Source organism: Oncorhynchus kisutch, linkage group LG14, assembly GCF_002021735.2.
Source record: "Oncorhynchus kisutch isolate 150728-3 linkage group LG14, Okis_V2, whole genome shotgun sequence".
Taxonomy (NCBI): domain Eukaryota; kingdom Metazoa; phylum Chordata; class Actinopteri; order Salmoniformes; family Salmonidae; genus Oncorhynchus; species Oncorhynchus kisutch.
This window is the reverse complement of record NC_034187.2, coordinates 37,686,288-37,712,755: the sequence shown is the minus strand read 5'-3', so window position 1 is coordinate 37,712,755 and position 26,468 is coordinate 37,686,288. Positions and strand designations below refer to the sequence as shown.

Here is a 26,468-nt window from a genome sequence, read left to right as displayed (position 1 = left end):
CCCTCTCCTGTACTCCCTGTTTACCCACGACTGCGTGGCCACGCACGCCTCCAACTCAATCATCAAGTTTGCGGACGACACAACAGTGGTAGGCTTGATTACCAACAACGACGAAACGGCCTACAGGGAGGAGGTGAGGGCCCTCGGAGTGTGGTGTCAGGAAAATAACCTCACACTCAACGTCAACAAAACTAAGGAGATGATTGTGGACTTCAGGAAACAGCAGAGGGAACACCCCCCTATCCACATCGATGGAACAGTAGTGGAGAGGGTAGCAAGTTTTAAGTTCCTTGGCATACACATCACAGACAAACTGAATTGGTCCACTCACACAGACAGCATCGTGAAGAAGGCGCAGCAGCGCCTCTTCAACCTCAGGAGGCTGAAGAAATTCGGCTTGTCACCAAAAGCACTCACAAACTTCTACAGATGCACAATCGAGAGCATCCTGGCGGGCTGTATCACCGCCTGGTATGGCAACTGCACCGCCCTCAACCGTAAGGCTCTCCAGAGGGTAGTGAGGTCTGCACAACGCATCACCGGGGGCAAACTACCTGCCCTCCAGGACACCTACACCACCCGATGCTACAGGAAGGCCATAAAGATAATTTGATTTGATACATTGCGTGCTTTGCTGCAGAAGAAAAGTATGGTTGCGGCGTCAAGTTCAGGCTGAGCATTGATATGCTATGAAGTCTTAAGAGTAAAGCACTGCCTTGGAGCGTTGACGTTCTGCTGAGGCTTTGAACAACAATAGGCTGGGCAGAGTAATATGAGAGCTAACAAAAGCCTAAGTCTGGCCTTGTACTGTGGTTAAGGACTTCAGGGTCCACATTTTCCACTACTTTCAACAATCATGTTCCATCATACATGGAAGGGTTGATAAAGATTTATTTATGTTTTTATTTACTATAACAAAAGCTGTTGTGTTAACAATTATGGCAGCTCTATGCATTTTGCTGTACGACAGTCAACTGACACTGAGCATTCTCTGCAACTTCTGAGCTGAATGTGTCATGATTACACTTCCCTGATGTTTACACGAAAGGTTCCAAAACCTTCACTGGGAGTGCCCCCACAGTGTGAGTGAAAGGTGTGAACAGAAGAAAAAAAAGGGTCAAGGCAGTGCATGTGGAGGGACAATATCACAGTAGGTCTACACCAAGAGAACAGTACTCCCATTATAAACCCAACACAGGCCAGCCCGGTGCCCAGTCCCATAGGGAACATAGTGCCCATACATGTGCACAGGCACGCAAGTACAAACCTCTCCTTTTTCCCTACCCATGAGGGCATGCAAGGCTATATTCAGGGTGGTGACTGGCACTTACAGGCATCACACTGCCACACCCAACTCCATTATGCGAGTTAGGTTAAGTAGAAAACATGGGTCACAAAGCGACCTCTCAAAGAGGAGGTAATGAGCCATAGGTTGTCAAGCTTTCCGTTTTCATAGCTACCACCTGAATACTAGCCGTGTGAGGCTGAAACTGAGGTAGCAATTTGAGGAACATTCCTGTCTGCACATGCAGGAGGGAGTAGTAGATCAAGAGACTATGAATATTTGGGCCTTAGACATCTGAGGTAATATAAACCACCAGTCATAGGTTTTGGGGCAGCAGGTAGCCTAGTGGTTAGAGCGTTGGGCAAGTAACTGAAAGGTTGCTGGATCGAATCCCAAAGATTTAAAAAATATATAATAATAATAATAATAATAAAAAAATACAAATCTGTCATTCTGCCCCTGAACAAGGCAGTTAACACAGTGTTCCTAGGCCGTAATTGTAAATAAAAAATAAAATGTTCTGCCTAGTTAAATAAAAGGTGACATATTTTTAAATGTGGAGAATTACCAACTTTAGAGAAGGACACCATGTTCCTCCCTGTATTCCATTTCATGATGTGGTCTTGCCTTTTGGTTGAAACTGTAATGGCCAAACTCTCTTCACCTAATGGACAATCTGTTGGCAGATTCCACTCATGCTCTTTGCAGGTAAACTCCCACGACCTGAAGGCTTTTAACTAGGCCAGGACAAAGATCCCTGTAGTTCCATAGGGAATGTCAGAATGAGTCACTAAGGTAGCCTATTTCTCCCTGGTGAGTGGGACTGAGGTTAAAAAATATATCATTTAAATCTAAAAAAAGTGAGAGCAGAATTACTCGTCTCCTCGTTTGTAAATGTCCCAAAGAGATTAGAGACAAGAAAGAATATACGGGCTCCATGAAATGCAGGTGGTTGCGAAAACATCCATAGATCTTTTTCCACCAGAGGTGGTATAAAAGCAGAGGGCAAACAAGCAGTGTGTCAAAATGGACGAAACAGCTGCGAAAAAGAGAGTGAGACCAAATCCATTTTCCCACAGCTGCTCCGTGGCCGAGGACAATTTCAGTGATAGCGACAGGACACGACAAGTGTTCATATTGAGCTTTGAAACAAAATTGGTTTTACTGTCCCCATCCAAACATAAAATGTGCTACAATACCGAAATGAAAACAGATGAAAGCTGACCATTAGAAACAAGAGGGTGCATGTTTGGAGGGACCAACGTGGTGTTTTTTTTCCAGGTGGATGGGTTCAGAAGCAGTTATTACCTAGTGACCGCTTACAATTTGTCCAGCAGGCTAAAGGGTTTAAAACACTGTTTCCCATGTTTGTTCAATGAACCATAAACAATGAATGAACATGCACCTGTGTAACGGTCGTTAAGACACTAACAGCTTACAGACGGTAGGCAATTAAGGTCACAGTTATGAAAACTTAGGACACTAAAAGAGGCCTTTCTACTGACTCTGGAAAACACCGAAAGAAAGATGCCCAGGGTCCCTGCTCATCTGCATGAACATGCCTTAGTTATGCTGCAAGGAGGCGTGAGGACTGCAGATGTGGCCAGGGAAATAAATTGCAATGTCTGTACTGTGAGACGCCTAAGACAGCGCTACAGGGAGACCGGACGGACAGCTGATAGTCCTCGCAGTGGTAGACCACGTGTAACGACACCTGCACAGGATTAGTACATCTGAACAGCACACCTGCGGGACAGGTACATGACGGCAACAACAACTGCCCGAGTTACACCAGGAACACACAATCCCTCCATAAGTGCTCAGACTGTCCGCAATAGGCTGAGAGAGGCTGGACGGAGGGCTTGTAGGCCTGTTGTAAGGCAGGTCCTCACCTGACATCACCGGCAACAACGTCGCCTATGGGCACAAACCCACTGTCGCTGGACCAGACAGGACTGGCAAAAAGTGCTCTTCACTGACGAGTCACGGTTTTGTCTCACCAGGGGTGATGGTCGGATTCAAGTTTATCATAAAAGGAATGAGCGTTACTCCGAGGCATGTACTCTAGAGCGGGATCGATTTGGAGGTGGAGGGTCCGTTATGGTCTGGGGCGGTGTGTCACAGCATCTTCGGACTGAGCTTGTTGTCATTGCAGGCAATCTCAACGCTGTGCGTTACAGGGAAGACATCCTACTCCCTTATGTGGTACCCTTCCTGCAGGCCCATCCTGACATGACCCTCCAGCATGACAATGCCACCAGCCATACTGCTTGTTCTGTGTGTGATTTCCTGCAGGACAGGAATGTCAGTGTTCTGCCATGGCCAGCGAAGAGCCCGGATCACAATCCCATTGAGCACATCTGGGACCTGTTGGATCAGAGGGTGAGGGCAAAGGCCATTCCCCCCCAAAATGTCCAGGAACTTACAGGTGCCTTGGTGGAAGAGTGGGGTAACATCTCACAGTAAGAACTGTCAAATCTGGTGCAGTCCAAAAGGAGGAGATGCACTGCAGTACTTAATGCAGCTGGTGGCCACACCAGATACTGACTGTTCCTTTTGATTTTGACCCCCCCCCCCCCCCCCCTCTGTCTGTGGAACTTGTTCAGTTTATATGTCTCAGTTGCTTAATCGTATGGTCATACAACTATTTACACATGTTAAGTTTGCTGAAAAAACTGTGACGAGCAAGCAGCACCATCAAGGAGCAGTGAGGCCCGCTGTTAGTGTGTACGTGTGTTTGAGTACAACGTCAAAACAACTACTCATATTGTTTGATTGGCCCATATTGCAATAGTTATCAATGGACCACACCTTGTTACACAATTGGTGGGCTACGTCAGCATTTTGACACGAATGGTGGTAGTCTAATCGCATTAAAACGAGAAGCGATTAGCCAGGAGACATTGTATCAATTTAATTGATTAAAGGGATGACGAATCAGGCCTACTCGGGCTTGAGAGGATTTTTCATTTGTAGACCAGCTGTGTCTGCTTGGAAAAAAAATGGAGTGGTTAAGCTACAAGTTTTGCAACACTGACGCAGCCAAACTGGAAATAGTGTTGAATTAACGTAACTTTCCAATAAGCAAGGCCTATGTAACATTATTATACAGTTGACAATCCAAAACATTCAGTAATGCGCGAGGTAAAGCTAACCAATTCTCCAACCGCTTCATAAATGTAAAGAATATTAGTAGGTCTAAGAAAGGTTACAGTAATGCAACAGTCTCCAGTGAATTAAGTCTCTGACTTTCTGATTAAGACAGCATTCAATCAGGTTATTTCAGCGAGCAGGCTACAATGTAGCTCTCGAAAACCAGACGGCATTCTGATCCAAGGGCTATCTACAACGTAGCGAAGCTCGCCACTTCCTTCAGAAAACATGCATCCTACAGTAACAAGTCAATGGCAAGGAGAAACCTATTTAAAATTCACCACTTTTACCTGGTCTAGCGGAAGATTGATTATCTCGCTTATGGGCTGCAGTAAATTGGAGCCAGTACAGGACGATGTCGTTTCGGTAGCCATGATTGAAGTCCGTGAATCCGTGCTCCCCTTCCCCGTCGCAGATTCACTCTCCTCCGCTGAGAAAGTGCTTTTGCTACTGCGAAAGGGGTACCAGGCTAGATGGTCGTCTTCTGCGTTACAACACCACCAAAAGCCACAGTACCAACGACAACAAAGACAGTGTGGGCGGAGGGATATATTCCCAGCCCCTCCCATGACATCTCTGTGCCTATGGTGTGGGGAAAGTGTTTTTAAGTGACCAATCAGATTTATGTGGATGGAGCAGAAACGATGATGTACATTTTTTTCCCCCAAACCAATCAAATGCTGTCGATATCTCACGTGGACTCCTCCGCATGCACATATGTGGCATTCCACTTTGGAGAAGAGAATATGCATGTTTTTCGTTTTCATCCTTTACCCCTTTTTCTAACAAAAAGTATAATGGATGTATATTATAGGCCAGTTGGGGTCGATAATGCAACATATTGGATACCAACCGCCGTCAAACCCAGAAGAAGAAGAAGAGAAATTGTGCTTTCAAGACACCTCTATATGCGAACGATTTCTGCATAGAGCTTCTTATTGGTTTATTCGGGATACTTTCCAAGCATGAAACTCGGAGTTCATTGGTCCTTTCAAGACTATTTGGAAGTTCCGTAGTTGTCTTGAAAGCGGCTAATTTTTCTATGAAGTGTTTCCAAGTGTGACATTTCCGAGTCTTGAGTTGTTTTGAGTACAGCGTTCAATTTTTTTTGCCGTAAGGATGAACGTTAAGCAGAACAATTTCACAAACATTATTCAAATGTCTGTTACAGTACCAGGGAAATGTTTTTACTGTTTATCTTCCCCTCTGTTGTTGTCCCATTGAGCTTGGTTGACTTTTTGGATGACCATATGAAACTATTACCTGCCAAAACTGGTTTCATTTACTTATTTGCAATCTGTTTCGTCTCCAGGATGAAATCATGCTAAATTGAACATTTCAACTGCTACTGCTTTATTTGAGTGTAAACTACATATTCAGTGCGTGATTTCCATCTGGTGGCAATTTCTAGACAAAAAAACCCCCAAATCAATACATTGCAACAATGCTGACAAATATGCCTGCATTGCACATCACATATGGCACATTCACCTTATATACCAGAATTAAATTGCATTCTGCCCAGTGATGCTCTCCCCATAAACTGTGTAAGTGTTTATAATTGGACCCTCACTGAAAACAACAATATCGTCCAACGGGGTTATCACAAATTTGTTTCTGATGAATTGTATGTAATTTGAACTATTATTTTTGGCTGACAAGGTGATATGGGTATTTATATATTTTTTTCACCAGTTCAAGTAGGATTGAAAGAAGATACTCAGACTCTCTGGTAGCACTTAGTTTTATGATACAGAAATGACCAGGTATGTGGGTTACATAGAAATGGCATATTAAAAAGGCAATTACAACCTTAATTATAATCTATGAATTATGTATTTCTCCACTTTCCTCTGTACTAGTGGATACATGTCCAACTGACAGCAACAGGAATGATTGACATTTGTACAAGGAAGTATGTCATGCTGCTTATACAGACTGCACCCCCCTTCCTCTGGACACAGCCCTATGAGACACACTAATTTGTAGCAGCACGTCAGTTGCCATGACACAGTTTTCTCCACTGAGATGAGCAGAGAAAAATCCCCTTGACTGTGGTGTTCTGACAGGCATGATGGAGTTGCAAGTAGAAGGGAGGATTTTAAGTGGTCTCCAGGTTCATTCTTCTCTTAATATCTTAAGACATGTTGAGTTTTCAACTGAAATCAGGTCATAGTGAGATCCTCATTGGTATAGTGTAGTTATTTTTCATTCAACTTGGCAAAGGGTAGTTCCACAATAATACATATTGCAATGTAGCTTGAGCGCTAAGCAAATTATGAGACTTAATATTTCTAAGACAAGACATTTAACATGATGCTACTGTATATCCTGTTGTCTAGTCCCCTTACCCCTATACATATCTACCTCCATCACTCCAGTGTCCCTGTCACCTTACCCTTATACATATCTACCTCCATCACTCCAGTGTCCCTGTCACCTTACCCCTATACATATCTACCTCCATCACTCCAGTGTCCCTGTCACCTTACCCCTATACATATCTACCTCCATCACTCCAGTATCCCTGTCACCTTACCCCTATACATATCTACCTCCATCACTCCAGTATCCCTGTCACCTTACCCCTATACATATCTACCTCCATCACTCCAGTATCCCTGTCACCTTACCCCTATACATATCTACCTCCATCACTCCAATATCCCTGTCACCTTACCCCTATACATATCTACCTCCATCACTCCAGTATCCCTGTCACCTTACCCCTATACATATCTACCTCCATCACTCCAGTGTCCCTGTCACCTTATCCCTATACATATCTACCTCCATCACTCCAGTGTCCCTGTCACCTTACCCCTATACATATCTACCTCCATCACTCCAGTATCCCTGTCACCTTACCCCTATACATATCTACCTCCATCACTCCAGTATCCCTGTCACCTTACCCCTATACATATCTACCTCCATCACTCCAGTATCCCTGTCACCTTACCCCTATACATATCTACCTCCATCGCTCCAGTATCCCTGTCACCTTACCCCTATACATATCTACCTCCATCGCTCCAGTATCCCTGTCACCTTACCCCTATACATATCTACCTCCATCACTCCAGTATCCCTGCACATGTAAATATTGTTTTGGAATTACTATTTAAACGTTTCCTGTATATAGAATGCTTACGGACTTTATTCTTATTTCTCATTTCTTTCCAGTAATACATAGTTATTGATTATTGCATTGTTGGGTTCTGAGTTTGCAAGAAAGGCATTTCACTCTTTTGCATGTGACATTAAAACTTGAAACTCGGAACAGTAATACTTGCCACATTTCAGTTGTGTACTGATATAGAAATCCAATAGGGGGCACTACTTACAAGCAATTACTAATGTGTTGCCATGACATCATCATGGCAGTGCAGAGGTGGATAAAAAAAATATCTCTTCCCAGCAAGCACATAACCATCTGAGGACCATATGTTCCTTAGAGCTTGTTGAGCGCATGATTGTCCTATAATTATTTTTGCACACTACATTCCCTCAACTTTTTGGGAATGGTACGGGATAGTTGATTGGCGTTGGAACATTGTCAGCACATTGGGATTTCATGGCTTTAACAGAATGCTTGCTAAAAGTTCAAACATGGTTACATTTAATTACATTTTTGTTAATGTTCTCAAATTGTTCAGAGAATGTTAAAAAAAAAACAGCATTCTTCTGCTGGAATTTCAGTACTTCCGCAGAAAATTCCACAAAAGTTCCCATGTGCTTCTATTTAATGTCGTATTCTTACAATATTCTGGGAACGTTCTCAAAAAATGGTTTGACTTAAGTGCTTCTCAGAGAATATTCAGAGAATGTATGATTCTCTTTTATCAATTCTTGCCAATATTCTGGGAAAGGTAATAAAAAATAAAAAAAATATAAAGAATTCTACACATGAAAGATCTACTGTTGAACTTTTGTATAATTTCAGCCAGTAGGTTTGAAAGTAGCATTCATGAGCCAAAAGTGCTCCCCAAAAATTGCGTACTACATCACATACAGTACCAGTCAAAAGTTTGGAAATACCTACTCATTCCAGGGGTTTTCTATATTTTAACTATTTAACTACAATAATAGTGAAGACATCAAAACTATGAAATAACACATATGGAATCGTGTAGTAAACAAAAAAGTGTTAAACAAATCAAAATATATTTTACATTTTATATTATTCAAAGTAACCACCCTTTGCCTTGATGACAGCTTTGCACACTCTTGGCATTCTCTCAACCAGCTTTGTGAGGTAGTCACCTCTAATGCATTTCAATTAACAGGTGTGCCTTGTTAAAAGTTAATTTGTGGAATTTCTTTCCTTCTTAATGCATTTGAGACAATCAGTTGTGTTGTGACAAGGTAGGGGTGGTATACAGAAGATAGCCCTATTTGGTAAAAGACCAAGTCCATATTATGGCAAGAACAGCACAAATAAGCAAAGAGAAACTACAGTCCATCATTACTTTAAGACCTGAAGGTCAGTGGTAACTCTGGGTCTTCCTTTCCTGTGTCGATCCTAATGAGAATCAGTTTCACGTTTGATGGTTTTTGGGACTGCACTTGAAAAAACGTTCAAATAACTTTTTACATTGATGAAACTGGATCTCATGAGGACCACTACAGGAAAGGAAGACCCAGACCTCTGCTGCAGAGGATAAGTACATTAAAGTTAACTGCACCTCAGATTGCAGCCCAAATAAATGCTTCACAGAGTTCAAGTAACAGACACATCTCAACATCAACTATCAGAGGAGACTGCGAGAATCAGGCCTTCATGGTTGAATTTCTGCAAAGAAACCACTAATGAAGGACACCAATAATAAGAAGAGACTTGCTTGGGCCAAGAAACATGAGCAATGGAAATTAGAGCGGTGGAAATCTGTCCAAAGAGTCCAAATTTGAAATTTTTGGTTCCAACCACCGTGTCTTTGTGAGACGCAGAGTAGGTGAACGGATAATCTCCGCGTGTGTGGTTCCCCCCGTGAAGCAAGGAGGAGGTGGTGTGATGGTGTGGGGGTGCTTTGATGGTGACACTGTCAGTAATTTATTTAGCATTCAAGGCACACTTAACCAACATGGCTACCACAGCATTCTGCAGCGATACGCCATCCCATCTGGTTTGCGCTTAGTGAGACTATCATTTGTTTTTCAACAAGACAATGACCCAAAACACATCTCCAGGCTGTGTAAGGGCTATTTGACCAAGAAGGAGAGTGATGGAGTGCTGCATCAGATGACCTGGCCTCCACAATCACCTGACCTCAACCCAATAGAGATGGTTCTGGATGAGTTGGACCATAGAGTGAAGGAAAGGCAGCCAACAAGTGCTCAGCATATGTGGGAACTCCTTCAAGACTGTTGAAAAGCATTCCTCATGAAGCTAGTTGAGAGAATGCCAAGTGTGCAAAGTTGTCATCAAGGCAAAATATGGTTATTTCGTAGTTTTGATGGCTTCACTATTATTCTACAATGTAGAAAATAGTAAAAATAAAGAAAAACCCTGGAATAAGTCCAAACTTTTGACTGGTACAGTATGTGCAGATGTTAGCACCACGTCTCTCTCTCTCTCCCTCACTCTTCCTGTGTCCACTAAGCCTTTGGCCCATGTTATTGACTAACTGGGCAGGCCTTTTGCTAGCTTTCACTCAAATGGTAAGGGGCTGAAGCTTGCTGTCTGAAACTCGAAATACTAGGGGACTGGCACACATGGGGACAGTATTTATGCTCATAGATTCTGCATGTGAGATCTACACATGGACACATCCAGCCCAAAGCGGGAGCTTTAAAAAAATACTTAATAGTCGCCAAAGTACCGTTCAATCTTTTTAACATCAGTTAGATAAAAATTCTCAGAACATGAAAAAAACATTCCATAACAATCACAAGGGAACTTTAGTAACATTCTAAGAATGTTATTTAAAAACATATACATTCAGTTCTCACGCTCTATCTTAAGTGTGTTGGCCTTGACCACTAATTGGCCACACCTGATCTGAGTGCTTGTTTCCTTTAAAATGGGGTCTGTTTAAATAGACTGAAATGAACATGATTTTTCCCAGACCTAGAAAGTTATCCCCTGATGTGGTTTAAGCATTGATGTGAACTCAGTAAATCAAATGTTTTTGTTTTTCAAAAAAAAAAAAAAAAATTAAAATGGGGAAAAATGGGAAAACCAGATGAAAGGGGAAATCCGAAAGCTGGAAAAAACAGAAGTAGGCATTTATGAACATTTGAACATCTTGGCCATGTTCTGTTATAATCTCCACCCGGCACAGCCAGAAGAGGACTGGCCACCCCTCATAGCCTGGTTCCTCTCTAGGTTTCTTCCTAGGTTTTAGCCTTTCTGGGGAGTTTTTCCTAGCCCCCGTGCTTCTACACCTGCATTGCTAGCTGTCTGGGGTTTTATGCTGGGTTTCTGTACAGCACCTTGAGATATCAGCTGATGTAAGAAGGGCTATATTAATACATTGGATTTGATTTGATATCATTTTCTGGAATTTTCCAAGCTGTATAAAGGCACAGTCAACTTAGTGTATGTAAACGTCTGACCCACTGGAATTGTGATACTGTGAATTATGAGTGAAATAATCTGTCTGTAAACAATTGTTAGAAAAATTACTTGTGTCATGCACAAAGTAGATGTCCTAACTGACTTACCAAAACTATAGTTTTTTAACAAGAAATTTGTGGAGTGGTTGAAAAATGAGTGTTAATGACTCCAACCTCAGTGTTTGTAAACTTCCGACTTCAACTGTATGTATGGAGCATAATGCATTTCCTGTTTTATTCTCATTTTCAAGTACTGGTGACAAATCATGCATTCTGATTTCTTGTATAGATTGTAATGGACACATATGATGTGTGTAAATAAAGGTTGAGCTAATGCTAAGCTAATTGCCAGAATGTTTGTTGACGTCATACAATGCTTTCTAGTTGTTATGTAAAAGTCTGTCAGACCTTTTTATATGTATTTACAACCTCAATCTGTATTGCTCCATGGACTCCTTCTTGCCTACTGCGGTGACATCAGACACGACGTCACATGGACTAAACTAATGGATGATTCTACTTTTCTAAAGGGGGGGGGGGGGGAGTTCTTTGCTAATATCAATCAAAATGAAATGTTCCAAATCGATACATATTCACAATATTAACAAATATGCAAATAAATACACAAATAATAATATTATATTAACGTGGATATTATAAGATGCTCTTTTCTATATTATGGCTCTTACATTTCCGGCCCCTGTAATGAACATGATGGGAGACAGAGATCTGGTTTCAAGTGCAGGGCGCACGCAGCAGGTGTTTATTTATAAAGGACCACAGGAGGAGGCAGGTAGCTGGGTCCATGGGCAGGCAGGAGGTCATACACAGAGGGTGCAAAAAGGCAAAAGTACAGGCAGGGAAAAGGCTAGTAACGTAGTCTGGAAGATCAGGGAATAGTTCAATTACAGGAAATCCGATAGGCTAAAGTACAGGCAGGGAAAAGGCATCGTTCTTGAGGCAGGCAAAAACTATCAGAGGATTTAAATTACAGGAAACCCAGCGCTCCAACTAGAAGTGTCACCAAAACAAACAATACCTCACAGTGATGGGGTGCAAAGAACTGAACTAAACCGTGTTTGATAATGACATACATGTGTGTGAACAGGTGATCAGAATTCAGGTGATTGGGATCTGGAGAGTGAGCTGCATTCAGGTGATCTATTTGTTTGAGAGTGTGATCTGGAAAGTGAACTGCGTTCAGGGGATCTACGTGTTTGAGAATGTGAGTTGGAAGCAGACATTACTGCCCCATATTGTCTAGGCGGGGAGCATACCAATTACTTAAAATTAACTTTAGACTAGAGCCATGAAACTCTAAATAAATCTAAACTAAACACCTGGTCTTGTGTTCTCAATTGTATTTTTCTTCTGTCAATTATGAACTTGTTTTTTTAGTGAGCTCTCACGCTGCTTCTTGTAGCGGACAGAGTTTTGGTGGGCTTGTCTGGTAACAAGCGGTCTTCTGGCAGGTCTGCCATTTTATGCTCTTAAGCTTTGGCTTCTGCAGAGATGATTCTTCTCACTGTTGAGTTAGTGTTGGGAAAACCAATACATCTCTCGCATCTTCAAGAGCATGCGGTTCTGTCCAGTGTCCAACTTCTCTGTGGATGCATTGAAGAATGAGAGTGGCAACTCAAAGGTCCTTAGACAGAATATCTGGGTGTATAGCCTCCTCTTGCATAGCAGATTTATTCAGCTGTCCGTCTACTCTCAATACTCCACCTTGCAGAATAGGATCCAACCTGTAAATGTGACTACTTCCATTCATTTGTGTTTTCTTTCTGCAACGCGTTCATTGCTTCTGGATACGTCTGTCTCTGGTTGAAGCGTATTAGTTCAATCTCATCTTGGGCCAACTCTTCCACTGTAAGTGCTTTCTTATCCAGTGTTGTTTTCTATTTCTGCATGTGCTGCTTCTGCTTCTCAGGGTCACTCTCAAACTGTATCCAGTCGTCACTCTTGTTGAAGTCTCAAACCGTCTTGAGGCTCGATCCGCCGGGTTCACTGAGGTGCTGACATTCCTCCACTGATTTGGTTCTGTAGCCTCACGGATAGTAGCGATCCTGTTGGCCGCGAAGATCCTGAAATGCGCAGTTTCAATCTCAATGTACTTCAGCAACGTGGTGCTCTCTGTCCAGAAGACAGACTCGTTGATCGGGACTTGCAGTTCTTGCCTCAGAATCTTGTCAACTTTGACTGTGACGACAGCTGCCATCAGCTCCATCCCGGGGATAGTGATCTGTTTCAGAGGCACCACTCTAGATTTTCCCATCAGGAAGGAACAGTGCTTCTTGCGTTCTTTGTTCATCAGCAAAAGGTACACTACCTTTCAAAAGTTTGGGGTCACTTAGAAATGTCCTTGTTTTAGAAAGAAAGAAAAGCACATTTTTTTGTCCATTAAAATAACATCAAATTGATCAGAAGTACAGTGTAGACATTGTTAATGTTGTAAATGACTATTGTAGCTGAAAATGGCAGATTTTTTATGGAATATCTACATAGGTACACAGAGGCCCATTATCAGCAACCATCACTCCTGTGTTCCAATGGCACGTTGTGTTAGCTAATCCAAATGTATCATTTTAAAGGCTTATTGATCATTAGAAAACCATTTCCCAATTATGTTAGCATAGCTGAAACTGTTGTACTGATTAAAACAGCACTAAAACTGGCCTTCTTTAGACTAGTTGAGCATCTGGAGCATCAGCATTTGTGGGTTCGATTACAGGCTCAAAATGGCCAGAAACAAGACCTTTCTTCTGAAACTCGTCAATCTATTCTTGTTCTGAGAAATGAAGGCTATTCCATGCGAGAAATTGCCAAGAAACTGAAGATCTCATACAATGCTGTGTACTACTCCCTTCACAGAACAGCGCAAACTGGCACTAACCAGAATAGGAAGAGGAGTGGGAGGCCCCGGTGCACAACTGAGCAAGAGGACAAGTACATTGTGTCTAGTTTGAGAAACAGACACCTCACAAGTCCTCAACTGTCAGCTTCATTGAATATCACCCGCAAAACACCAGTCTCAACGTCAACAGTGAAGAGGCAACTCCGGGATTCTGGCCTTCTAGGTAGATTTGCAAAGAAAAAGCCATATCTCAGACTGGTGAATAAAAAGAAAAGATTAGCGATGGGCAATAGAACACAGAAACTGGACAGAGGAACTCTGCCTAGAAGGCCAGCATCCCGGAGTCGCCTCTTCACTGTCGACGTTGAGACTGGTGTTTTGTGGGTACTACATCATGTTAAAAAAACTGTTAATAACAGTTAATACCTGTTGTAGCCTTAAGCTAACAAACCAGACAGAATCACAGTCTATGATCCTAGTTTGGCGACCAATGACCTGGAACTGAGAAACCCACAGATCAGTGGTTTGTTTTGTTTTGTTTCGTCGTGAGGGAACGGTGAATAGCCTCCATACAGATGCACTTCGGATAAAAAGGGCAACAGCTGCCTTCAAGATGGCCAAGAATGCTTTAAGGATGACTTAAGACTTAAGTCAAGAGGCACACTTCTACCTATAAATGGATAATTGAGTGATTATGTAGCCAAATGTGTTGTAGACTATGTATTGTGATGTTATAATGTCTGACCAATTTGGACAAACACCTTTTCACCCACTGAACATATGGGTTCCCCAGTACAAGCAGAATACAGAATACTGAACACCCTGTAATGCACCGTATCATCTGTGTAAGCTTAACTCAAACAGCTTGTAACATCATTCCATCCTGTATATTCTCATCATTGTGGAAGTGAGCCAGACTGGTACAGCATGATTGGCATCCCTATGCCCATATTATTGTGATATTACTGTAATCACACCACATGGCATCTGAATCTGTTTCCCATGTACTCCACCAAGGAGGTACAAACATATTTTAGTTGTCCATGACATCAGTGATGTTGATGTTCTAAGTAAATATATGCCTCAGTTGCTAGGGGTTACCACTGAAGGCACACCTGCTTTGCATACGTACAGGCACACGGAGGCCAACTGCAGAATGAGTGGTGGAGAGAGGTGAGGATTGCGGGAGGAAGAAGAGGGAGGAGGTCTTAATACTGGGCTAGTAACTCAGCAGATTATGGGCGGGTTCCTCTGCTCAGGCATTGCTTACGGCTCACAACACCTGGATAGGTATTTCTGTATCAGCTAACCACATCATACGTTATAGCAATCTGTCAGTCGATGACATGACATGCAACCATTGGTTGATGCATGCCATGTCTGAGCAGGGGAACGCAACCTTATTCAGTGTGTGTGTGTGTGTTTGTGTGTGTATTGTGTGTGTGTGTCAGAGGAGGCTGGTGTTAGGTCCTATCGGAGGATGGGCTCATTGTAATGGCTGAATGGAATAAATGAAGCAGTTTCCATATCTTTGATGTGTTTGATACCGTTCCATTTATACCATTCCACTTTACAATGTGCTCGTCCTCCTATAGCTCCTCCCACCAGCTCCCTCGTGTGTGTGTGTGTGTGTGTGTGTGTGTGTGTGTGTGTGTGTGTGTGTGTGTGTGTGTGTGTGTGTGTGTGTGTGTGTGTGTGTGTGTGTGTGAGAGTGTGAGAGTGTGGGGGGGGGGGGGGGGGGTGTATATGTACGTGAGAAAGAGTTCCTATCTCAGTGAGTTTTTCCAAATCTCAGAGTTCGTGAGTGTTTGAAAATCCACATTCCCAGTAAGTCAGAGGGAGAGGTTACTAAATTATTTAGCCATCGGGGTCTATCTATCAGGTTCACTGCAGGTCTGAGAGAAGTGTAACAGTAGAATGCAGAGTCTATCAAATCTAGCCTCCATAAAACCGCATGTCATTATCAAGTAGGACGAGGGTGGGCATACTTTGATGTACTGTATCTTGACTTAATAAAACATGCTGAATTGTATTAGTGTTGAGGTATCAACAGGAATATATAAAGTACTAGGGTACAATTGGGCTTCCTACTTAAACGCAGACGTTGTGTTCTGAATATAAATTGTTAATTTGTACAAGGAGATATTCTTTTTCAACACCCCATCTCACATTTTCACATTGTCATTCAAATCCTCTGGGCAGATCTTGGTGTAAAGTATTTTTGACTCATTTAAGTGCCTTGATAATTTATTAATATAGAAACCCACTGGATTCCATCTGGTTTCTTCTCCCAGATGCCGACATCTGCTTCTAAATACCCTTTATGTTCAACAGGCCTTTCATAATCACAATTAAACATGAATTAAAAGATGTGTTCATGACATAGCCACCTCACACACATTCATTATTACTGCCCATTCTGTTGTCGTTTTGTGTGGTTCTATCTTGAGAACACTGGCTGCCAATTATATCCTGCAACACAGAGAGACACACAGAGACCAGGTTCTTTGAGTTGGCATCACCATGGCAACATCCCTCAAGCTCCACAACACAAACCTTCATCAATGCTGCATTGTGTCTTTTTAAACACCCCACCCAGGGGCCTATAGAGTTTGAGTATGTGGTGAGAGAGGAGAGTCCGGCGAGAGCTTTAAAGGACAGAGAGGTACATGTACGAGTGATGACTGGCTTTTAGTAAGATCCTACTCAGATCCTCATCTCTACAATAGATAGAGACACTGACACACCACCTGGGATCAACAGCCCTGACAATGACAGTCTGAGGGCCTTCACAGAGTGTGTGTTGGTGGGGTAGTGTGTTTGTGTGCGTGTGCGCGTGCGCGTGTGTGTGCGTGTGAGTGTGTGTGTGTGTGTGTATGTGTGAGAGAGAAAGCTTCTTGCATTTAAGAAATTATTGCCGGTCACTGAATCACAAACAAAACCGATACTAAGCGTTTACAATTCCAGTGTGCAATACAATATTTTTGTCTACTGACTTGCGAAAAAATCCAATAATAGACCTGACCCTAATTCTACTATTACTATAAGACAAGAATGCCCAAATACATTCCTTCATTCGCTGTGAATTACATCTGTTACACAGCGCCTCCGCTGACCCTAAAATGAAGGACAGGGTCATTCAGCTCGCATTCCTAATATAGTAAAGAAAAAGAGGAAAAAAGAAAAGAGGGATTTCCAGGCCGACACGGCCTCTCCAGGGAAACGTTCTTTTTTTTAGGGATGAGACAGGAAGTGTCTTTGTGTCGGTCACAAATGTCGGCCAGAGGTCACTCACTGTACCAGGTCTCAGAATAGAACAGGACTATGCCACAGAGATGGACACGTTGTTCATTTTGCGTCAGTCTGCAACTCCTCATGTCTGAAAATCATGATACAGTATGACAATTTGCTCTTCCTCCATCATCCATCCTTCATCCTCCAATTTTCCACTAACAATGTCTGCGTACACTGAGTGTACAAATCATTAAGAGCACCTTTCCATGGCAGGATGACTAGTTGAATCCAGAGGAAAGCTATGATCCATCATTGATGTCAGCTGTTAAATCCACTTCAATCCGTGTAGATGAAGGGGGAGGAGACAGGTTAAAGAAGGATTTTTAAGCCTTGAGACAATTGAGACATGGATTGTGTTTGTGTGCCATTCAGAGGGTGAAAGGGCAAGACAAAAGAGATTTCAGTGCCTTTGAACAGGGTATGGTAGTAGGTGCCAGGCACACCTGTTTGAGTGTGTCAAGAACTGCAACCCTGCTGAGTTTTTCAACACTCAGCTGTTTCCCATGTGCATGAAGAGTGGTCCACCTCCCAAAGGACATCCAGCCAACTTGACACAACTGTGGGAAGCATTGGAGTCAACATGGGCCAGCATCCCTGTGGAGCGCTTTCGACACCTTGTAGAGTCCATGCCCCAACTAAGGCTGTTCTGAGGGCAAAATGGGGTACAACTCAATAAGGTGTTCCTAATGTTTTGTACACTCAGTGTATTTCTACTGAGCAAACACTGTCTGATCACTCTAATAGTCCTTTCGTCTCCAGGGGATTTCTTCTTCAGGAGGAGCACAATACAATCATTAGATAGGCTATTTTGTCTGACTAGCGGGAGCCAATTAGGTCTCTCATCTGGGCGACATCGTCCAGTCAATGAGGTCCCAGATTACATTGAGGCCACTCTGGTTGTTTAAGTGATGAAAACACGCTGTGTGTCCAAATATCGATTCCAACGTAACGCTATGAAATAACAGATGGCAAATATAGTATGCTTCCCCAGTAATATAGAGTGTAGTATCAGCTTTGGTATTGGGACTCAGTGTGTTGAGCTCATTGTGGCGTTTGACAACCAGAGGAAGGAGAGAAGATACCACATGCTACAAATCAGCCCCACACTTGCCCAAGCTAGAGACAGTTGTGATTTTCCCACACCAACAGCACATTTGAAAAGAGATTGTTTAAGCGCATACACCACCATCTATTTTTGTGAAGGAAAAATGAACCCCTTTAAGCTCTTTGTTTGTTAGCTGCCCGCAGTAGGCTGGAAGGGAGGGACAGTCAGCATTCACTCTCCTTGAGCCTGATCTCGTCTCCCCCCTCGCTCTCTCTGTCTGTCTCTGTCTGTCTGTCTGTCTGTCTGTCTGTCTGTCTGTCTGTCTGTCTGTCTGTCTGTCTGTCTGTCTCTCTGTCTCTTTCCCTCCCTTTCTCCCTCTCCATCCTTCTTCCATCCCTCCCTCCCTCCTTCCTTCTTTCACCCTAGAAATGGCCTTGTTAATTCAAGAACAAAACAAATGCCTGTACGTCACATGAGGCTGCCGAGGGGAGGACGGCTCATAATAATGGCTGGACTGGAGTGAATGGAGTGGCGTCCAACACATGGAAACCATGGAAACCATGCGTTTGAAGTGTTCGACAGCATTCCATTTACATCCGTCCCAGCTATTACTAAGGGCCCATCCTCCCCAATTAAGGAACAACAACCGCCTGTGCTGTAATCTCACTTTTCCTGGAAGCCATTCCTCTCCTTGCCACAGCAGAGGAACAGCATATTCTCAGACTCATTGCATTGCAGTAGCTGTTGCTGCCGTGTGTGAATCTGTATTCAATGCCCTGGAGGAATGGGGGAAAAGAGAACGTGTCAAACCAAGCCATCCCACCCCAGAAAACATGTCCTCATTATCCTGATACGCCTGGGTAGGAGAGGACATACTGACCACCGCAGCAACAACTTTACCACTAGCAAGCACTGCAGAGTGGGCTCACAATACATGCGGACTGGGAGGGAGGGGAGTGGATGTGTGTGAGCAGACCCAAATTTAAGGATGCACCTTACCTTCCCTTAATTGTCCTTAATTACTCAAAGAAGCATCTCCTGCTGACTTTTCTGGATTGTTGTTGTGAGAGTTCGGCAGATTTTAAGAGTCCTTACTACAAAATAAAAGTCCCCAACTAAGTAACTAAATGTGTGTTTGGCTGGGTAGCCCAGGACTGCAGTTAGGTAAACATATTAGGATAAAACGACAGCGCAAATACTTTTTTTTATCCAAGGTGACTTACAATGGGATCAATATTACAATACTACTTTGGCTTATCATACTGGATCTTCCTTATCTGGCCTCATGTGTGTTACTCCTTTAATTAACGCTATATCGCCAGATAAAACACAGGGTGGGTAATGCAGGCTGCTGTGTTTTGTTGCTATATCTAGTGGGTGCTAAAATACCACTATTTTTCACGTTTGTCTTTAATGCACTGGCATATTTCAGATCATATCTATGGTATCTAATATCTATGGAAATATCTATGGTATTCTGCAAAACGTTTTCTCCCATGTTGAGAGGGCTACTATATCTAATCTTCTCATTCTCCAAGAGGGAGGTGCCAACCTTGTCACACGTTATCAATCATCGAGCACGATGCTTTTTCGTGACAAACACACCCATAGAGGCAATCATACTTTCCCGTCAGCGTTCCTGAGCGTAAGGGCTTTCCTTTACCCACACTCTAACCCCCCCCCCCCCCCCCACTCTAAAATATCTGACTGAACTCACACGTTTACGTCTATGAAGTCTCCACTGAGGATTCTACTAACATGTTCAGTTCATATGCTGGGTCAGCATCCTCGGAAGATGTAGTGGTGGGTGGATTGTTACTAAAGGCTATTTGAAGGACCAGCACTGTCCTCTGACTCAAATGAATGAACAACGTGCCCCAGAGATGCACTTTCATCCTTCACATCCATCCATCTCAGCGGATCCCTTCTTTCATACACCAATTCAATTGCATCCCAGTTCGAATCAATCTGCCTTCCTTTGCTTTGGTAGTGGGGCTTTCTGGGAATTGCTCGATGACAGGTTGCAACTTAGGGAGTTCACAGAACTGTCAGTGTTCTGATACGGGTTTATAGTTCTTAAGCTGATTCAGTCCAAGCTTACAAAGCAATCTGCTCACAAACGGTTACCCAGGATTGCATTCAATTAAGGTGAATGGAGTCCGCAGCCGTGGATGTAGCCCGATAGTCCTCCCCAACGTCTTATCCATTTCTGCAATTGGCTGCATGTCAGCCAGCTAAGAGCATATTGAAAAGGTCTGCCCCTCTAGGACCCATGATGCACCTCTACTGTGGTGCAGCATATGCTCAAACTGGATTTGATGTTGAGTGTGGGATGGAGCCAGGTCCTGTTTCACATTCTTTGCTATAGAAGCAGACTAGAATGTCCTGGCACAATGTCTGTCTGTCACCACTGCCTGTCTTCTCTGGTATATGACATTTGCCACTTCCGGTGAGTAAAAGCAACCCCCATCCAGATGACATAGACTTAGAGAGTATATGGGGAGACAGCGGAGGTACTGTACCTTCCAGCTCCCTCCGCCTCCCTTCATTCATCTCGTGAAGATAGTGGTCTCGCTGTCATGAATATTGAGGTGCAGCTTATGAAATGAGACATCGCAATGAAAGATTGGTTTCCTGGGGTGTTGCCATGCGAGACAAAAAAGTGGGTGAATCTTCAAATAATCATTTACAAAATGTCCATATACGTGTAGATGACAACCATAAAGGAACAGCAGCTCATGGTTCAGAGGCATACGCAAAGTTATATGAGCCCTTTGAAGTTTCATAATTCTGTGTATTATACTATCAGCATTTCAGATGACCAAATCTATTGCTGAAGTACTACTAGTATAACAAATATACTACCAGTATACCACAGAGTATACAAAACATTAAGAACCAGGTGAAAGGTGATATCCAAGTGAAAGCTATGATCCCTTATTGATGTCACTTGTTAAATCCACTTCAATCAGCGCAGATGAGGGGGAGGAGACAGGTTAAAGAAGGATTTTTTTAAAGCCTAGAGACAATTGAGACATGGATTGTGTATGTGTGCCACTCAGAGGTTGAATGGGAAAAACAAAAGATTGAAGTGCCTTTGAATGGGATATGGTAGTAGGTGCCAGGCGCACCAGTTTGTGTCAAGAACTGCAACGCAGCTGGGTTTTGGTCACATACACATATTTAGCAGATGTTATTGGCACATACACATATTTAGATTTAGCAGATGTTATTGGCACATACACATATTTAGCAGATGTTATTGGCACATACACATATTTAGCAGATGTTATTGGCACATACACATATTTAGCAGATGTTATTGCGGGTGTAGCGAAACGCGTGTGTTCTTAGCTCCAACAGCGCAGTAACATCGAACAACACACAGCAACACATACGATATTAGGAAGGTGTTTCTAATGTTTTGTATACCCTGGGTATATCACTATACCGAATGGGTTACTGAGCTGCATTGTGTAGTGTGCTGTAGCTAACGAACAGGTGCTAGTTAGTTGATTGCATTCCAGGGTTGTGAGTGAGAGGATTCCCTGGGTGGGGGTTAGGAGGAGATGAAGTGTGGGGGTGGGGTATGTAACTAGGAGACAAAGCGATAATGAGGAGGGTTGACATGTTCCCCTGTCAGAGAATAATCTAGGACTGAGGCACCCTATATGCCTGGGTTTGTGGGAACGAATCCTCTGGGAAATCATAATGACTATACCATTTAGACACTACCCCAGGAGGATGTCATTGGGAGTCTATTGCACACTTCCTGATGTTCAGGTCTTAGTGATGGCTTTCGTGGCTTTCAATAATGTGGTTTTAAGCAGTAATCCAATGGCTTGATGTCCTTGATGTGTTCAACGTTAAGTGAGACTGAGAGTAGTCAGTCAGAAGCTTTCAGTTTTACACACACACACGTGCACAGAATTACACATAGAGCAGCGTTTCCAAAACTCTGTCCTCGGGATGCATGTTTTGGTTTTTGCCCTAACACTACACAGCGTATTCAAAGGATCAAAGCTCGATGAGAAGTTGATTATTTCAATCAAATGGGTAGTGCTAGGGCAAAAACCGCAACGTGCACCCCTTGGGGTCCTGAGGACCGAGTTGGGGAAACCCTGGTCAAGAAGTTAAAATGGACAAAGCTGTCAAATAAAAGTTTATCAATTCACTTCACTGTTTAGAAGTGGTAAAAATCTAAGTGAATGTTTACCACACACAAAGGACATCATCGATCATAACATGCAACAAACCGAGTTCTCGGGAATTGCAATTTGCTTCTGAGAGAGTGCAAGAAACAATTGTATATTTTACCTGCAAACTGAATTACTATTGATTAGGCAAGCTGTAATCAAAACTGACCTGTGCCCTAATTGACATTAAGCAGTTAATCCCACATTGAGTTGAAGAAAGCAAAGCAGTCAGCGTCGGATCAATGGGACAAACAGGCAGAGGTAATACTGGATCAGAGATGTTGTAACCTTTTTCCAACCACAAATTTGATAGGGGACACATTCAAATCCAGCCTGAGGATTGTGGATCTTCAAGAACTCTTATTACAAAATACATCATCAATCAATGTTTATTCACTAATAGTCACAGTTAGTGTAACAACAATCACGACAATGACAACAAGAGGTATGGGGGTTAATAAGTCAGTTCTGAGTACGAAGATACAAGCTGATCTGTCGAAGAAGCTGTCAGGAAAAAGTGAAATGTGCTAAGCATTTGATAATGGTGACCCGAAGACATCACATTTCAGGCACCACCATCTGTGATTTATTCAAATAGAGCCCACTGTCCAAACCAGCCTGCTTATACCTCTGTCTTCTCTCTGCAAGGCGTTCGCACCACAGACAGACTTTGTGGAGTGCAGAGGTGGAGGGAAAGTAAGAGAAAGTAGCATTGGGTTAAAAATAGGTTTGCTCTAAGATTACAGGCGGTTTTCAGAATAACACACATATATATATATATTTTTCTCATGAACTATCCCCCTGTTCTGTTTCCCTCAGTATAGTTCCATTGTCCCACGACCTTGAAGAGACAGAGAGCCCATTCATTTCATGCAAAAATTTGCTCCCTTTGTCTAGCAGGCATTGTTTTAGCCTGCTAACAAAACAACACATTTAACAACACAATTGTTTGTCAGGCTCTTTCCGAGTAGCTAGGGCATTCTTATTTATTGTGGCAATCATACCTTCCTCATGTTCATGCAAAAGGGATCATGTTCAAAACGAGAGCACATACTGTAATGTTATATTCTTTATGTGTAATATCAACTCGTTAACATTCTATTTGAAAGTGGAATATGATTGTGTGGTTCTTTCACCTGTTAGTTACACAATACTGGGTATGAATGAAGCCCTGACCCCAAAAAAAGTGACATTACAACCATCTAGATCATTGCTTTGGCATCATGTTAGTTTCCCATAACAAGGAAGTCAGATTCTGTCTCTCACAGTTGAAGTGTACCTATGATTAAAAAAATGACAGACCTCTACATGCTTTGTAAGTAAGAAAACCTGCAAAATCGGCAGTGTATCAAATACTTGTTCTCCCCACTGTACATGGAGATCTGCTAGAGCAAACAGAGTTGGCCTTCCGATTTGATAGTCAGAGCGCCGGTTGTTTTCATTCACCTTGGCTCCATAATGAGGATGCCCACCGACTAATAAACAAGCGTGTGTTAGGTTTATTAAGCAGACTGGCAGCTTCTGACTTGGAAGCTCTTCATGAGCATTTTGGCAAAAACTTGGCCGTTAAAAAGGCGACAACAAAAATGTATTCTTCACAATATTGATACTGGTTTTAATCCAAGACTACATACATGATATGTTGGCTGGAAGAAAAGCTTGCCCTGTAGCTCCATTTTCAAACTTTCGATGGGCCTACACAGGGACTGAAAGTCATCTAGGGCCCAGAGTTTCCCAGTGAGGTGATGTGGTCAAGAAAAGCCCTGGCCTATCCAGAGCAGAGGGAATGATGATCCTTACGACCATATCCCAGAGCATGACTCTGTGTAACAATATGAAAGGATGTTAATAATCAAGGGGGAGTGTGGCTACCTTCGGCCTCAGCGCTGTAACTCTGGGTAGCAGATGTTCATTGGGATTGTGCTGATCGCAGCGCAGTGTTGTGATTTTAAAGGCTGCCCTGGGTTCCAGCCTGCCGCTGTGGTCTCTATTTATAAACAGTGGCGGTCCCGCCGAGGTTGAATGAAACAGGGAACGTCAGCAGATTCTTCATCACAAAGCCCAGGAAAAACACAAGCGTGAAGGGAGCTGAGTGAACTACAGTGTAGGGAAGACTATTCAAAACACCTCATTGTATAATGATGGAGCTGCTTTTTTAATACTCACCTATGTTTTGGGGTAGAATGTGAAACTTTCACGTCTATTTCTGGGTTGTTTCTCATACAAAACCTGTCATTGTTTTCTCCCATGAGAATACTCTGCTCACTGTTTCATGGCAGTGCTAATGCGACTAGTTATATGGACATCTTGGCCATGTTCTGTTATAATCTCCACCCGGCACAGCCAGAAGAGGACTGGCCACCCCACATAGCCTGGTTCCTCTCTAGGTTTCTTCCTAGGTTTTGGCCTTTCTAGGGAGTTTTTCCTAGCCACCGTGCTTCTACACCTGCATTGCTTGCTGTCTGGGGTTTTAGGCTGGGTTTCTGTACAGCACTTTGAGATATCAGCTGATGTACGAAGGGCTATAGAAATACATTTGATTTGATTTGATTTATAATTGGTGTGTGCTTTTCTTGTGGCGATAAATAGTCGTCTTCTAATGATCATTTGAATTAGTATTTTGTTGCGACGCAACAGGGTGTAACGCCAGCATCGACATAGTAGAAACTCCTTGTCGGTGTTACATTAGTAAATGTATGTTTCTTGCATTGATTCCAATACTCGGCTTCCCTCCATAACCAAAGGTGGACACAAAGAGGAAGTGGGGAACAGGATGAGGGAAGTGAACTGGAAGTGATCGTCGTGTCGTAGGAACCTTAGGTAAAAGCCTTGAGGTCTGCCTGTCTGTCTGCCGGTCTATCTCTCTCAATCCATCTACCTACCTATCTCTTTCTCTCTTGCTCTTGGTGAATTATGCCGACTGAAATGACAGAAATAGTCCATCAGGATTAGGGCTGACATCACAAAGTTGAAGTGAACCTGCTCTCTGGAGCCCTACAAGGAATGAAGCAACAGATTGCTGTTATCATGCATTTTGATACACATACTACAATAAAATAATAATGAAACAAGAGGGGAATGGACATCTTTTTTGAAAGGACTATTTTCTCATGCAATAATCTAGAGAACTACATGAATATGAATAACTGACAGAAGCTGACGGATCCCATGCATGACATCCAGTTCCACACAGCACAACACAGCCACCTGCTCATCTGAAGATAAGGGTTTGAAACGCAAGTCTCCAAGGGACTGTTTGATATAGCATTGTCAAATGGAGGCTCTTGTGATAAAGACTCAAATAGGCATTTTCTGTATTCAACACTGTATTCAAAGAGATCATGATTTCCGCAAACATACAAAGTACGTTTCCACACTGAACAAAAATATGTAAAGTGTTCCATGTTTCATGAGTTGAAATAAAGGAGCGTGCAATTGGAATGTTGACTGCAGGAATGTCCACCAGAGCGGTTGCCAGAGAATTTAATGTTAATTTCTTTACCATATGTCGACTCCAACGTCATTTTTGAGACCAGCTGATTGCTCCCAACTCATAGGAATCCCCACCCAGTTGACTACTTTAAAATGATGGACGCTCTCAATGGCAATGCCCATGCTAAAATGGATTATATCCCTGATGAGTCTTCTCTCTATCAGCCTCTTTTGCAAACGCAAATGCACCATAAAATAATTTGTGCTTTGTAAGTCAAGCTGTTGGTAATAATTATTTGCTTTCCACAAGCGTTCAAGCTTTTAAAGATATTGAATTACGTTCAGTTGTGCAACTGAGTAGGTACCTACTTTTCCCAAACAATAAGTTCCCTTTTAAATTGTAATTGAATGTGTGTGTGTGAATTAAGATATGATTTAGTTTCATCTTGCAATGAATGGAAACATAATAATGAACCGATTGAGTACTATTTCAATACTTCAGACAGTTTTACTCAATAAAAAAAAAAAAATCTCAGAATGCCACTGTAATGATGAGAGAGACCACGCCTTCCTTCGACTCTGATTGGGTCATATTCACCAGCTGGTGTTCTCCATTGGATAGTGCACATCCATTGAATCCCTCCTCCTTCA

The 26,468-nt window shown here is 42.7% G+C and overlaps 1 protein-coding gene across 1 annotated transcript in view; it reads right to left on the bottom strand.

Annotated features, from left to right (window-relative positions):
- mboat2a (membrane bound O-acyltransferase domain containing 2a) overlaps positions 1-5,014 on the bottom strand; it is a 91,287-nt gene extending 86,273 nt beyond the window's left edge. Inside the window, exon 1 of the mRNA XM_031788359.1 lies at positions 4,729-5,014. Within this exon, the coding sequence (XP_031644219.1) occupies positions 4,729-5,007 (279 nt within the window). The 5' untranslated portion in view covers positions 5,008-5,014. The remainder of the gene's footprint in view (positions 1-4,728) is intronic.
- Between the last annotated feature and the right edge of the window lie 21,454 nt (positions 5,015-26,468).